The sequence below is a fragment of the Xiphophorus maculatus genome, chromosome 14 (assembly GCF_002775205.1).
Source record: "Xiphophorus maculatus strain JP 163 A chromosome 14, X_maculatus-5.0-male, whole genome shotgun sequence".
Classification (NCBI taxonomy): Eukaryota; Metazoa; Chordata; class Actinopteri; order Cyprinodontiformes; family Poeciliidae; genus Xiphophorus; species Xiphophorus maculatus.
This window is the reverse complement of record NC_036456.1, coordinates 8,140,230-8,153,534: the sequence shown is the minus strand read 5'-3', so window position 1 is coordinate 8,153,534 and position 13,305 is coordinate 8,140,230. Positions and strand designations below refer to the sequence as shown.

Sequence of the window (13,305 nt, the reverse complement as noted above, 5' to 3'; positions counted from 1 at the left end):
CCAAACTTCAAAAACATCAACATGTCAACGTTCCGAACAGGATTTAATGGCTACTCAAGATAATTCAGTAGCACATAGTACAAGTTTTTTTATTCATATTGCACCTAGACAAATGTACATGTTTAATAATTTGATAGTTGCAATAATCATGCTGTAAATGTAAATGTAGCAAACATGGTCTTACATTAATGTAAATTATTTGATAAGCTGCTAAGGCCATCCAGAAGGCCTTGATAGGCCTTTTTCTATTCAACGACGCTGAAGATGTTGGCAGTTTCTTTTAAATTCACAATGTGGTCGTCTAGCTTTGCTGCATTGTTATGGTTTTAAGATGGACAAATTTTCAAAGAAAACCTACAGTTTTAAATTTCAGTGACAAAAGGAGACAGAAACCTGATACTGTTTTTCTTTTAGAAATGTTTTTTTTTTTTCATTAAAAATTGCTATTTTCACAGGCACCACTGAAATTTAGATGCATATAAAATTCATGTATTACTTTAAAAGGGTAGTTAAATTCAGCAGGTCAGAAATCTCAAATCGCAGACGGTGCATCTCGATCAATAAACCCTGAATCTGAGCAAGACTATTTTTGAGTTTGTGACTGGCTTCACTGCCCTGACTGGGTTTTGTCCCACCAATCAAGCCACCTGCATGGAGACTTGTTCGTCCCAACACCAGACGTCACACAGTGCTGGACAGAGTGGAAAATCCGCTGAATATAAATCGTGTAGAAGTCACTTCACATTTAAAACGCCCACAGAAGTAAGCGGCTTCTTCATGTGAAAATTCAAACTTATAAATTCGTAATGTCTTATATTCCATTTTGATCTGTCTACAAACCGGCAACGAGGGAGATGAGATTTTGATCTCCTCCTTTGCTCGTACGTCAGCAGTTTAAGTTTGCTACCAACGATGTCATTGACGATGAAATTCATTACTCTACAGACATAAAGATATAAACCTGTGATATCATTTCCACTAAACTCCGTCACTGTGTGAGGTCAGAAGGAAATCAAATGTCAGTATGAAAATGTGATGCTATGAGATCTTACCATGTTTCTTGTGGCTTGGCCCCGCCCACCACGGCGTGGCCTCCTCCCCCCGCCCACGTGACAACTTTCGCGTCCGGCTTCGAAGGCCCCGCAGGTCAGATGAACGGCATCCGGACTTCTCTTGCACGTCTTCTTGCAGCAACACTTGTGTCTAATATCACTCTGATCCACAGTGATGGAAACAAAATCAACTGAAAACTCTGAATCATGTTTTGTTTTTTTTACTTTCTTCCTAATAACTCCTTTCTCTTGTTTTTCATGCACACTGATGATAGGGTAGTCCACGTTTAACAAGTAAGCACGTTTAGAAAAACAGTGAAAGTGATGAAATGTCTCTTATGAGTAGAGTGGGTCACCAAAAGTACGTCAGCCTGGATCACATGGTCTGTCACCAAATCAGGTTCACTGAATCATTTATCACAAGCATTCACCATGTGACTAACTCACCAAGGATTTGCGTCCTTCTTCTTTGTTGTGATTTCTGTATAATTCACAAAACCTCTATCATTAATCATTGGATTAATTATTTACTTTTTATTTATTTGATATGTTATGCTTTAAGTTTTTTTTTTTTTAGAATAGAGTGCTTTCCACAATCTCAACTTTTCACCCACACCTTTAATCCCTGGAGTATAACAAACCCCAGAGAAAATAACCTCTATATATCGCCATTCTTTTCTTTTTCTTTTACTGGAAGCACTCCTAAAAAACATATCAATGTTACCAAAATTGAATTGTCACTTCTTGAATATCCCTGCTGTTACAGTTTTCTCTGCCTAAACATCTCTTCTTCTTTGTTTTTGTTTTTTTGCCCTGCGGCATCCTGGTATCGGTTTACCTGGGAATTCTGGGAATCGTAGGTCCTCCAGGTTAGACCCACCGGATTCTTGGTTTGGATTAAACATTGTCACGTCCGCTTACGACCATAACATTGGGTGAAACATTAATTCAAGCAGCTGCGTGGTTGCCGTGGTGGCAAGACTTTCTTTGAGTTTTCATCATGCATTCCAGTTTGCTTTAGCAGTCTGAGAAACATTCAAGTTCTTTAAATGAGATACGACACTTTGATGGTGCTTTTTCCTTGCTAGGATGAATGGATTATGGTGGTGTCATTGTTTCATAACCTATTTTCGTTCTACAGGACCCAATGAACATCTCAAGCTACTACTTAAACATACAAACACACTAATTCACACATTAATCACATTATCCCGTTTATCACAATCCGATCATCTTTCGACTCTGAAAAGTTTTCTTTCTATGATGTGAAATATTTTGACATATTTTTTTCAAAACATTGTTTTGACCGCAAGAGCATAGGTAGCACGAATACAAATAACGAAAGGTTAAACAAAAAAATTTATTTACTGAGACATTGCAAACACATGGACGTTTTTTAATGCGAACACGTCATATTGTAATAAAGCTGATTTATGCGTTTCCTCATAGGCAGATTGATGGTGTAAAAAAAAAAAAGAACTAACAAAAAATACATGTCGACACATAGAGTATGTGAATATTGTTCTTGTTTTTTATTTCTAGAGATTAAATGTTATTTTTTGCAATCCAGGTCATAACAGTGTGACGTGAAATAAAAAAGTCTATTATGTAGAATTACAGTTTCTAATTGAGACGGTGTTATTTATATTACTCTAATGGATCTGTAGATTTTGTTCCTATCAATAAAAGTCTAAACTAAAGCATAATAATAATCTGTACTGTAAGTAAGTAACAAAGGGACATTCAGGTAAGCCTAAACAACTACTTGGCTGTAACTAAAGGATTTTGTGGGCTTTCTAGACTATTGGAAATTGACCTTGCATATCCATTGCATACAAAGACACAACGTTTGAAGTAAATAACACTACAACTGAGAGTTATTCTCAATAAAAGCAAGAGGTTATTTTTTTTTTACATAAAACTCAATTTACTTCAGCAATAACAATAAAATATCATTATTTAATTCATGCCACGCCACGCAGACACTCAGTTTGCACCAATGAAGATTCACTCTATTTAAAATCCCAGTAGTCTGAAGCAGCTCCAACAGCAGTGGAGTACTGGGAGTACTTTAGTTCATTTAGAAATCGTAGACGACGTAGAGAGCATGTGAACTGTTAACCCAAAATATGAAGAAAAAAAAGGCTAACTTCACAACGACAGAAACTTACACTACCGTCATGCAGTAGCATCCTATAAAATTGTCAAGAAAAATATGTCATATTTTGCTGTTGCTACCAAATAAAGACCATGGCTGACCTCCTGCCCTCTGCATCTGTAGGTGTGCCTGGGCCAGAGGGTCCCCGCGGTCTCCCAGGAAGTGGCGGCGTTAAGGGAGACAAGGGGAACCCCGGAAATCCGGGTCTGCCCGGCCAGTCTGGTCAAAAAGGAGATCCCGGTTTTCCAGGAGCACCGGTAAGTTCCCGTCGTTGAAACAGCTACGGTATTTTCCCAACTGTTAAAATAGTAAAAAACACAGATACAGTTGTCAAGCTGGATACATTTTTTTCTTCTTTCTTTTTTTTACAAGGGCCCCTCTGGTGGTCCTGGTAGCCCTGGTCAAAAGGGAAATATAGGATTTCCAGGCGTTTCCGGGTTCCCAGGTTAGTTTACACCAACTCCTTTTGGCTACTTTCTGATGCTACAAAACTGGACGTCAGGCTTTCTGTGTTGACTTCATATAAAAACAGAAATCCTCGTTTCTTTCGTCTTTATCAGGACCAAAGGGAGACCCAGGACTTCCTGGTCCCAGTGGACTTCCTGGAGATCCTGGGGGCGACGGAGCACCTGGTGGGTGAACGGCGACCTGAGCTACACGCAAGCTGAAAATTAAAGCTAATGGGGTCATCATCTTATGAATTACTTCTACACAGGCCCTCCTGGAGATCCTGCGCCTTCACGACCTGTTTCTTATACGAAAGGAGATCCAGGACTTCCGGGTCCACAAGGAAGCCCGGGAGCTACAGGTCCACCCGGTCCGCCTGGAGCCCCTGGATCCTCAGGTGGGTACAGCAGCACTTTGGTGACGGGCGATGATGAAGGAGGTGTAATTCAGTCTGATTTTAGTTGCTACATGTTGGATGTGTGAGTTAGTCTTGTGCTGTGTGGGTTTGTGTGGCGTTGTTTGCTCCATTTTATTTTCACATAATGCACCAGACTGGAGGAAGATATAAGAAAGTATGCTAAAATTAAGCATTTTCTATTAATTAGTTCATAAAAATAGATCCACAAAAAAAAAAATTCTTAAAATTTGCCTGAAAGGTTTTTTTTATTATTAAGATTACATTAAAGAATGACCAAATCTGTATTATGATAAACTGTGATTTATATCACAGAAGAGAAAAGTTTTTTTTTTTGTCAGCACAAAAAGAACATGGATTTAAAGGGGCAGTATTATGTATCTTCCATTTTATGGCACAACAAAGTAACGATGTTACCTTCAGTTGTTGTAACTGTATATGTAGCAAATATGACTTAAAATAAATTTCAGTTTGTTGCAAATCTGTCAACTCTACAGAGCAACTCAAGAACTACTTCCTTTCTGACTTCAAAATAAGAGTCTCAATAGTGGGTACACAAGGGTTTGATTTTAAAGCACTCAACAAGTCTTAGAGCTGCTTCGCCCCTGCTAATGGCCAATCTGAACGCTAAGTTTAAAACTGAAGTGTATTTTTTTTTTTTCCCCTTCTTCCAGGTCTACCAGGCCCCTCTGGAGATCCCGGTACACCTGGTCCCCCAGGCTTCAACGGCCCACCTGGCAGGAAGGGAGACACTGGACCCTCAGGGCAACCTGGTGAGTAATGTCATAAAAAAAAAACAAATAAATAAAAAGTCATCTTTAATTATGTTTTTGTTTTCATTTTACTGATCACAATGCTCATGAAATCTACATATGATGTATAAGGCGTGTGTTGTTTTCACTCCAACCAGGCCAAAAGGGCAACCCTGGCCCACCTGGGTCAGATGGTCCACAGGGCCCGCAGGGTCTTCCGGGCTCAGGGTCAGTAGCCCACGGCTTCCTCCTCACCCGACACAGCCAGAGTGAAATAACGCCAGAGTGTCCTTTCGGAACCAACTTCATCTACGACGGATATTCCCTGTTGTACGTGCAAGGCAACGAGAGGGCTCACGGGCAGGACCTCGGTACGATGAGGCACTTTTTGTTTGATTCAACGTTTACTCTTCTCCGACCTTTGACCCAACTCAAACTCCTTGCCCAATGCTTGCGATGCAGGCACCGCCGGCAGCTGTCTGCGCCGGTTCAGTCCCATGCCTTTCATGTTCTGCAACATCAACAACGTCTGCAACTTCGCTGCCCGTAACGACTACTCCTACTGGCTGTCAACTTTGGAGCCCATGCCTCCGTCTATGGAGGCTGTGACTGGAGAGAGCATCAAGCCTTACATCAGCAGGTAGACATGGAAGGATGGGTGCTGTTTGGTTTTAAACGGTGGTTTTTACGTGTGGTGAAAAATAAAACGCGTCTTCGTGTGTTTTCAGGTGTTCTGTGTGTGAAGCTCCAGCCATGGTGATTGCGGTCCACAGCCAGACCATCCAGATTCCCTCTTGCCCCGCAAACTGGAGATCCCTGTGGATCGGATTCTCCTTCATGATGGTAGGGTGCCGTCTGGACACGTGCTTGGCCTTTTAGGGCGTTTCCACATGCCCGATGTTCCAGTAGCAGGTTTTCCCCCAGGAAACCTGCTAAGAACGGTGGTTGGGGCGCTAGGTCAGTCATTCATTCAGCGGCTTGTCGTGTTTTTGAAACACGAAAGTTGACAGGAAATTTCAAAATATCACTTGATAATTATGCGTTGTTGGAAGATTAATGCTTGAATGCCGACTACAAAATCTTTTTTCAAAAATGCTAACATTTTTTAAAAAACTAAAATGAATAAGCAATGCTTTGTTGAGAATTTGTTTTGGGTTTAAACAGGATTTGCTTAAGACTTATTATTTGGGATATTATAATTTAATATAAGTAACTATTTTAGTTGCAGTTGTTTCATAAATCTAGTTAGCATTTGATAGTTAGTATCTGGTTCAAAACTGACTATTGTGGACCTTTAACAGAATGGACTCTATATCCCATGATGCTTTAGAACTAGTAGAAGAAGAACTTGAGGTTAGAGGAAGAAGTGAACTTAGGACCGTTGGGTTTTCCGAGAAAAGAGCTGTTAGCTGAATGCCTAAACTCTGTACGATTCGTTCATCCCTTTTTTATTCACTAAAGTTCATCTGAATAATCCATCTGACTCCTTTTCGTCTTTGAATTAGTCTAATATACAACAGCTTAGCCTGGTAGGGGCCCAAGTAAAGCCTGGTGGCCCGCCAGGCTTATAATACACTGCGTATGCTCAGTTTGATTGGGGAGAAAAACAGCAACATTCGTTTACATTTTCAGCTGGTTTGGTTCGCTTTCGCACTGCACTGTCAAAACAATATAAACCAACTGAAAAACCTGTTCACTCCCTCGCCTGTGGGGGCGCTGCGCCAAGAGTCACTGAAGGAAACGACACAAAACCCTCAGAAGATGATGTGAGCGCAAATTCCTTCTTCACGAAGTGCAAGGAAAAATGGAGAGGCATCAGATTTTAGCGGATGTAGAATTTCTCTTTTGTCTTTGGCATGAATGTTATGAATTTTTACACAGTCACATATTTTTTTATTTAATTGTCATCATTTTTGTAATTGTCTGTTTTCATGAATGCCTGTCATAGGGACTGATTTGAGCTTTAAATCAACCCAGTTCCTGTGTGAGCGTCTCAGATGAACAACTAGAACTCTGCTCCTCTCTCTCCCAGCACACTAGCGCAGGGGCCGAGGGCTCCGGTCAGGCCCTGGCCTCCCCCGGCTCCTGCCTGGAGGACTTCCGCAGCACGCCCTTCATCGAGTGCCACGGCAGAGGGTCGTGTAACTACTTCAGCAACTCCTACAGCTTCTGGCTGGCTACTGTGGAGAAACTTGACATGTTCAAGTAAGTTTTCACAAACCCAACTTGGGTGATTTGATGATGATAGGGGTTATTAAACAGGGTGTTCGGCACATCAAAAGTCTTCAATTCATTTATCTGAAATCCAAAATGTGTTCAGTTCGTCTTTAAAAAAAATATTGTATGGCCTTAAACACATTAATTACATGCCTTAAGTTTTGTTATGGCAGGACTATTTATTCTCATATTTTCTTACGTTTTTTGGGGGGGGGGTTCTCGTTCTCGTGCGACTTTTCTGTCAGGCAAAGTTTAATCTTCATTGCATTCAGAGACTTTGGTACCCTAGTTTACTGGTACCCTTGCTAGCTAGCTAGCTTTTTTTTGCATCCATTATGGGTAAGTGCAAATTTATCACCATTTGGGCGGACGCCGTTTGTCTTCACTACTGGCAAACTTCTGTTGCCAACCCGTACGACGTTACATGCAATCTGTGCAAACCAAATGCCTTGACTGCAGAGAGCTATTTGTGATATGAGAAGCACAAAGCTGTGATTTTCTTTTGTACATTTCTATCACAATGTAGATGTTAAATTTAATCCATTATGGTCTTAAAACAGTTCTTTGAACTGGTCCATCTGAACTGGCATGGCCGTACTAAAATTGTTAGCGCTGGCTGCACTAATTTGAAATTTGCATTTTCAAAGGTTATTGAACCTTCTAAATTACAAGTGATGACATTATTTTACTCTCAATTAAGCAAAGTAATGTAATATGGAATAAATGTTCAAAGGAGTGGGTGGAAGTGAACTTAATTGGTTCTCTGGAAAAAGAGGCGCAAAAGAAAACCACTTTGGAAAGCTTAAAGAAAAAAGATGTTCATAATACAATAGCAAAAAACCAACTTTCAAGTATGTTTAATGTAAAATAATATATTTTTGTAATCCATCATTCCTATGAAAAATATTACCAAAGCATTTTTTTTTAGAAATGTATAATTATATATTTTTTTAAGTTAGTTTTTTGTACTTTGTAGCCTAATTTTGACTCTTCAAAATAGAAAAGACAAGAGAATGACATAGCAGCTTTATTTCACCGCAATAAAACTACATGTACTTTTACGCTTTGACACATTTTCAATATGGTGGATTTCTTATTACTACTTTTTTACAGCTTCTCACATTTGTCTTCTGTCTCCACCGCCCCACAGGAAACCCCAGTCAGAGACGTTAAAGGCAGGTAACCTGCTCACACGTGTTAGCCGCTGTGTGGTTTGCATGAAGGCAACGTAATGCCACGAGGCAAGCAAGCGCTACCGGCGGCGGCGGCGGCGGCGGAGGGGACGCCCGGTCCACAACGAGACGCATTTGGATGAACAAGCCGGGGGTCCGGTGAACTGCGGTGGATTTCCAATGGTGCATTGACTTCCGGGGAAAAAGAAAAGAAAAAAAACAAAAAATACAGAAAATCAGAAAATATTGAAACAATGGTGCTACTGTGCAACACAGCTTATACGAGTTTTAAAAAAAAAACAAACAAAAAAAACTGACAAATATTCTTACATTTAGTGTTTGTTTTTCTTAAGAAGTACCTCAAAATGAAACAAATAACCGCTTGATGGTGCCATGATGGATGTATGACAACAAAAGTGAATTTTTTTTCCAGCCTTTTTTTCCCCCCTATTTAAGGACTACTTTTTTTTTTTCCTTTCTTCAAAACATCTATTTTTTCTACTCTTTTTTTTTTAATTTTTTTTTATTGGCCTTACTGATGGTCTCCAACGGTTACCAAATCAGCACTTTGACTTTCCAACATCCAGGATGAGAGATGCACTGATGAGCTTTGCTTCACTGAGACCGACTGTCTTTTTCTCTTAAAAAACAAAACAAAACAAAACAAAAAAAAAACAGAAACGTCTTTCGTCACTATATGTCATTTACATCCCATTTCATGAAACTAACCCTGCTGTATCCCACCTGCTAACCACCAGCCTACACTTTAGTCCTCTTCCTTTTTATTTTTGTAAGTAACAAAATATGTATATTCTGTAAAACACCTTTTTTTTTTTTAATCAAATTAGGCCTGAAGCTGTACCAGCTGTTTGTTGCGACAATTTTCCAGGTTTTTTTTTTTTTTTTACTTTCTCACACACACACACACACACACAACTTTTACTTTTATTGCTCACTCAGATATTGTATAAAGTAAGGCTTTTATGAATGGAACAGTATTTTATATATAATAAATTTATATTTGAGAAAAGAAACATACAAATACAAATATCCATTTTTATTTTATTTTATTGTTATTTTTTTTGGCTGTGGGGAATTTTACGCCTGTTTTGACCTCAGAACTGCCAAAAAATAAAAATACAACAAAGCACATTACTCGACAGAGCCATTTCTCACACCATGTACCAGTTTCTTTGAATCCTTATCAAATCCCAATCACTTATTAATTTGTCGAGTGGATAACTGTTGGTTCGGTTAATGGTGTTGCTTCTAGTGTAATGTCACAAATTATTTGTGCAAATGCCATTTAATTAAAATTGTGACTAGTGAATTAGGAAGTGCTTCATGTTTTTTTTTTTTTCTCTTAATATTTCCAGGTGCTGGACCTATCTGTGAAAAGAGATTCAGGTTCAACCAAAATGTTTTAACCCACTTAACGCTGGCTTGAATTGAAACCTCGAAACGCAGGTTTCAGTGTCTGTACATTTAAATGCTCCTCTCTTATCGGGCGGAAGCTCGCCTGATGTGATGTAACCCGGCGAAAGCGGTTTTAGGCGGGGCGGGGGAGGGGGAGAAATATTTTCCTGTGATTTTTTTGTTTGTTTGTTTGTTTGTTCTTTCATAAGTGCTTTTACAAATTCTAATTTTTTCAACCTGCAGGTTTGATTAGAGATGTGCATTTGTCTGTCTTATTCTGTTTTGTTATGCTACTCAGAAGTTGTTATAAACTTTTAAAACTGAAATAAATACTATGTCTAAAGTCTTTGCTCTTAAGTTTTAAGCTTATTACCAAGGAAGAATAGTTTGAGTTGATGTTCTATTTATTTTTTAGTTTACAAATGTAGCTATAATTTTAGCAGCATGCTACGTTTAATTGGTACTGTACCAAGAAAAATGTTAGATCGCAACAGCAGCAGAAAATTTACATTCAATACAAAATATTTTGTGCTGCCCTTTTTTCATTTGGCACAAGTGAACGTCAGATTTTTTTAACCCAAACAAGTCCGGCCACAATGAGTTTTATTCTGCTAGAACTCTATTCAAACCCCCGTAGAAAGTACAAAATTGTCCATGTCATCCTTGTTCTGTTCAGGATTGTTGCTGGACACCTACAGGCTATGGCATTTGTCAAGAGGCAAGACTTCAAGTACAAGCTATTTCATCACAGAGACATTTAAACATGGCGCACACACATTCCCATTGTCGATTTAAAATGCGTTTTCCTGTAAAATGATTTGCTTTGGACAAACGCTTCACCCTACTTTTCACATTTCCTTGAGTATTATTATGAAGCATCGCTTCTCTTACTTGAGTAAAATTTCAGAAGACTTTACCCACTGCGAACAACCTCGCTGATTTAAGAACAAATATGTTGCAAACAAAAATTCAGCAGACACAAAGCTACAATCTAATCAGGCTTAAGGAACTAGTCGTCAGTACCAGAAAATGCCCACCAGATGGCAGCATTCATTTCTCCTCCTGCACTGAGCAGAATTGATGCATGGCGGCACGACTTACTGAAAGTTCTCAGGTTTATAAAAAATATACATGGCTGAAGTGAAGCAACTTTTCCTCAACAGATCTACAAGAGATCGTCAAAAAGCTAATAATGACAAAAGAAGCTATTTATTCTTTGCGGATGCCATCGGATTTAACGTTGGTTTCTCTGAACGAAATCATAACTTGGCGTCAAAAACCTGACATCAACTGGGAATTGTACACACTCACTTTAATGGCTGATTTAAATGAAACAGTCATTAAAATGACATCAAAAATAGAATGTGATTTAGATGGAGAATAACAGATGAAAACACTTTCATAAAAAAATGTAGATCTGTTGGTTTTTTTGCATTGTGACTGGCGTATAGATTTAAAAAGATCTCAGGGTGGTGTGGTGTACATTACGCTAATGCACATTACGCATGGTGTACATGTGCATTTGTGGTAAGGTCTCTGCTTGCTTGAATCTATGCAGCAAGTGGATTTTCTCTGGGTACTCCCCACCCCACAGCTCAAAGACATGCTTGCTATTGAATGATAGTGCCCCGGTTCGGCTTTGTCGATATTTTTTTTTTTAGTTTCTCCTGCAACGTTTTCCTACGGATGCAACAACTGGCTTGGTTTGGTTCTCGGGTTTCTTTAGTGCTCCACTTCCAGACTCGCTGTAGAGAGGGTCGCAGATTTGCTTCCTGGCGTTTATCCAGGTCTGTTTCCTCAGAGTCATAAGCTGTGTAAAGCTGCAGCTGCTTCTTGGCGATACATGCTGATCTTTTGTTTAAGCGCACCGTCTTGGCTTCGACTCTGTGTGCTTAAAGGAAAGACAGTGACGCACGATTGAACACCAAAGCACCGCACTGCCTAGAACAGGGGTCACCAACCTTTTAGAGACTGGGAGCTACTTCACGGGTCCAGAGCAACACGAAGGGCTACTTGTTTGATAAAGACATACATTTTCCTGGCTCACCCTTCATAACAATAATACATATACAGTATGTATATAAGATTACATGCTGCCTGATCATATTAATGTTAGGGACTACTGACAATAGTTATCAGTAATAATTTACCATGCAGCTATTATGTGATCAGAAGTTCTTAGTTCAGAGTTTTAAGTTTGATTCCCTTTTGGAGATTTTCTGTGTGATTCTAAATTACCCACAAGTCACTGAGAGTCTGGATTGTTGCTGTACAGCTGGACACACTGTGAGATTTTCCTTTAAATAAAGAAAAGAAAAGTTCTTGTATTTTTTATTATCCAACCCTCTTTATTATTAACAAAATTATGGAGAGAAGAAAAAGTTATTTTGTGCCAAAACATCTTGTATGTAGCGCACATCAGTGTGAGTCTGTGGGGGGTCAAAGGGCACGCCAAAGCCTAAATCTGATTGGTCAGTTTGTTTTTTCTGTGAGCTAAAAATATTGAGTGGAGTTTGAATCTCCAATAGTTCTAAGATCCCGCCTGAGGTTTTTTACAGTGTGCAGTTCTGGCGGGTCGCCGGTTTATTAGCTTTTTTTGTGGTTTCGCAAACTTAAAAGCTGACGGGTCACCCGCTGGCTGACACCAGCAGATGTCGAAAACAAAATGTCCGACAGATCGGAAGGTGCAAAACTATCACTGCACCTGACCTGCAGGAGCACAACCACCTCTAAAACGCGCATCATGTGCGCTTCGCACAAAAGCGGAATAGCGCACCCTTTTTTTTTCGTTTTTTTTTTTTTTTTTTTTTTTTTTTACACAAACAATGCTAAATCATAAAGACATGGAAGCGAAGCCTATATACCTGTGAGATCCACGGAAAGAGGAGGACGTTGATTCCCAGGTTCAGGTGGTGTCAGACGTCCAAAGGAGGAGAAGGTGAAGCAACAATGTTTGCTTAATTGTTACTCTTGTGGGGAACGTTTCGACTAGATGAAATTGTTTAGCCCGCAGTCTTAGCGCGACGCTCAGAAGAGCGGCAGATGTCAGCCAGGTGACCCATCAGCTCTCCAGTTCGGGAAACATCAAAGAAGCTCATAAACCGGCGACCCGCCAGAACCGCACACTGTAAAAAAAATAAAAATAAAAATATATATATAAGCTCTGCCGGGATCCAAACGACCGCTCTTAGAACTACGGGAGGTTCAAACTCCTGTCACTCATTTTTTAGCTTACAGAAAAAGCGCCAAGCCGGAAATAAACAAAAGCAAACTGAGCAATAAGATTTAAGCCTTGGCGTGCCCTTTGACCCCCACAGACTCAGACGTGCGCAACGTACAAGATGTTTTGACACATGAGATCTTTTTTTTTTTTTCCTCCACAATTTTGTTGATTGTAAAGAGGGTTCGGTAATAAAACTTTCAGAAATTATTCTTTTCTTTTCTTACTTCAAGGAAAATCTTAAGGTAGGCAGAGTGGCTGCAGCCGTACAGCTGCAGGCGCTGCTGCAGCCGTACAGCTGCAGGCGCTGCTGCAGCCGTACAGCTGCAGGCGCTGCTGCAGCCGTACAGCTGCAGGCGCTGCTGCAGCCGTACAGCTGCAGGCGCTGCTGCCCTCCGATGAAATCCTGCAGGCGTCTGCGCAGTTCTGAACTTTAACCATAGAAAAGAGTTTTAT

At 39.9% G+C, this 13,305-nt stretch overlaps 1 protein-coding gene across 2 annotated transcripts in view; it reads left to right on the top strand.

Annotated features, from left to right (window-relative positions):
• The window catches only part of col4a5 (collagen type IV alpha 5 chain), a 58,727-nt gene extending 48,752 nt beyond the window's left edge, over positions 1–9,975 (top strand). The window contains exons 40-51 of one of the 2 annotated variants that reach the window (XM_023346032.1): positions 1,138–1,146; positions 1,913–1,921; positions 3,334–3,467; positions 3,583–3,655; positions 3,771–3,842; positions 3,926–4,054; positions 4,747–4,845; positions 4,983–5,195; positions 5,287–5,464; positions 5,553–5,667; positions 6,857–7,029; positions 8,192–9,975. In XM_023346032.1, the coding sequence (XP_023201800.1) occupies positions 1,138–1,146; positions 1,913–1,921; positions 3,334–3,467; positions 3,583–3,655; positions 3,771–3,842; positions 3,926–4,054; positions 4,747–4,845; positions 4,983–5,195; positions 5,287–5,464; positions 5,553–5,667; positions 6,857–7,029; positions 8,192–8,273 (1,286 nt within the window). In that variant the 3' untranslated portion in view covers positions 8,274–9,975. The remainder of the gene's footprint in view (positions 1–1,137; positions 1,147–1,912; positions 1,922–3,333; positions 3,468–3,582; positions 3,656–3,770; positions 3,843–3,925; positions 4,055–4,746; positions 4,846–4,982; positions 5,196–5,286; positions 5,465–5,552; positions 5,668–6,856; positions 7,030–8,191) is intronic. The other variant, XM_023346033.1, reaches the window with a different exon arrangement.
• Positions 9,976–13,305: the final 3,330 nt, after the last annotated feature.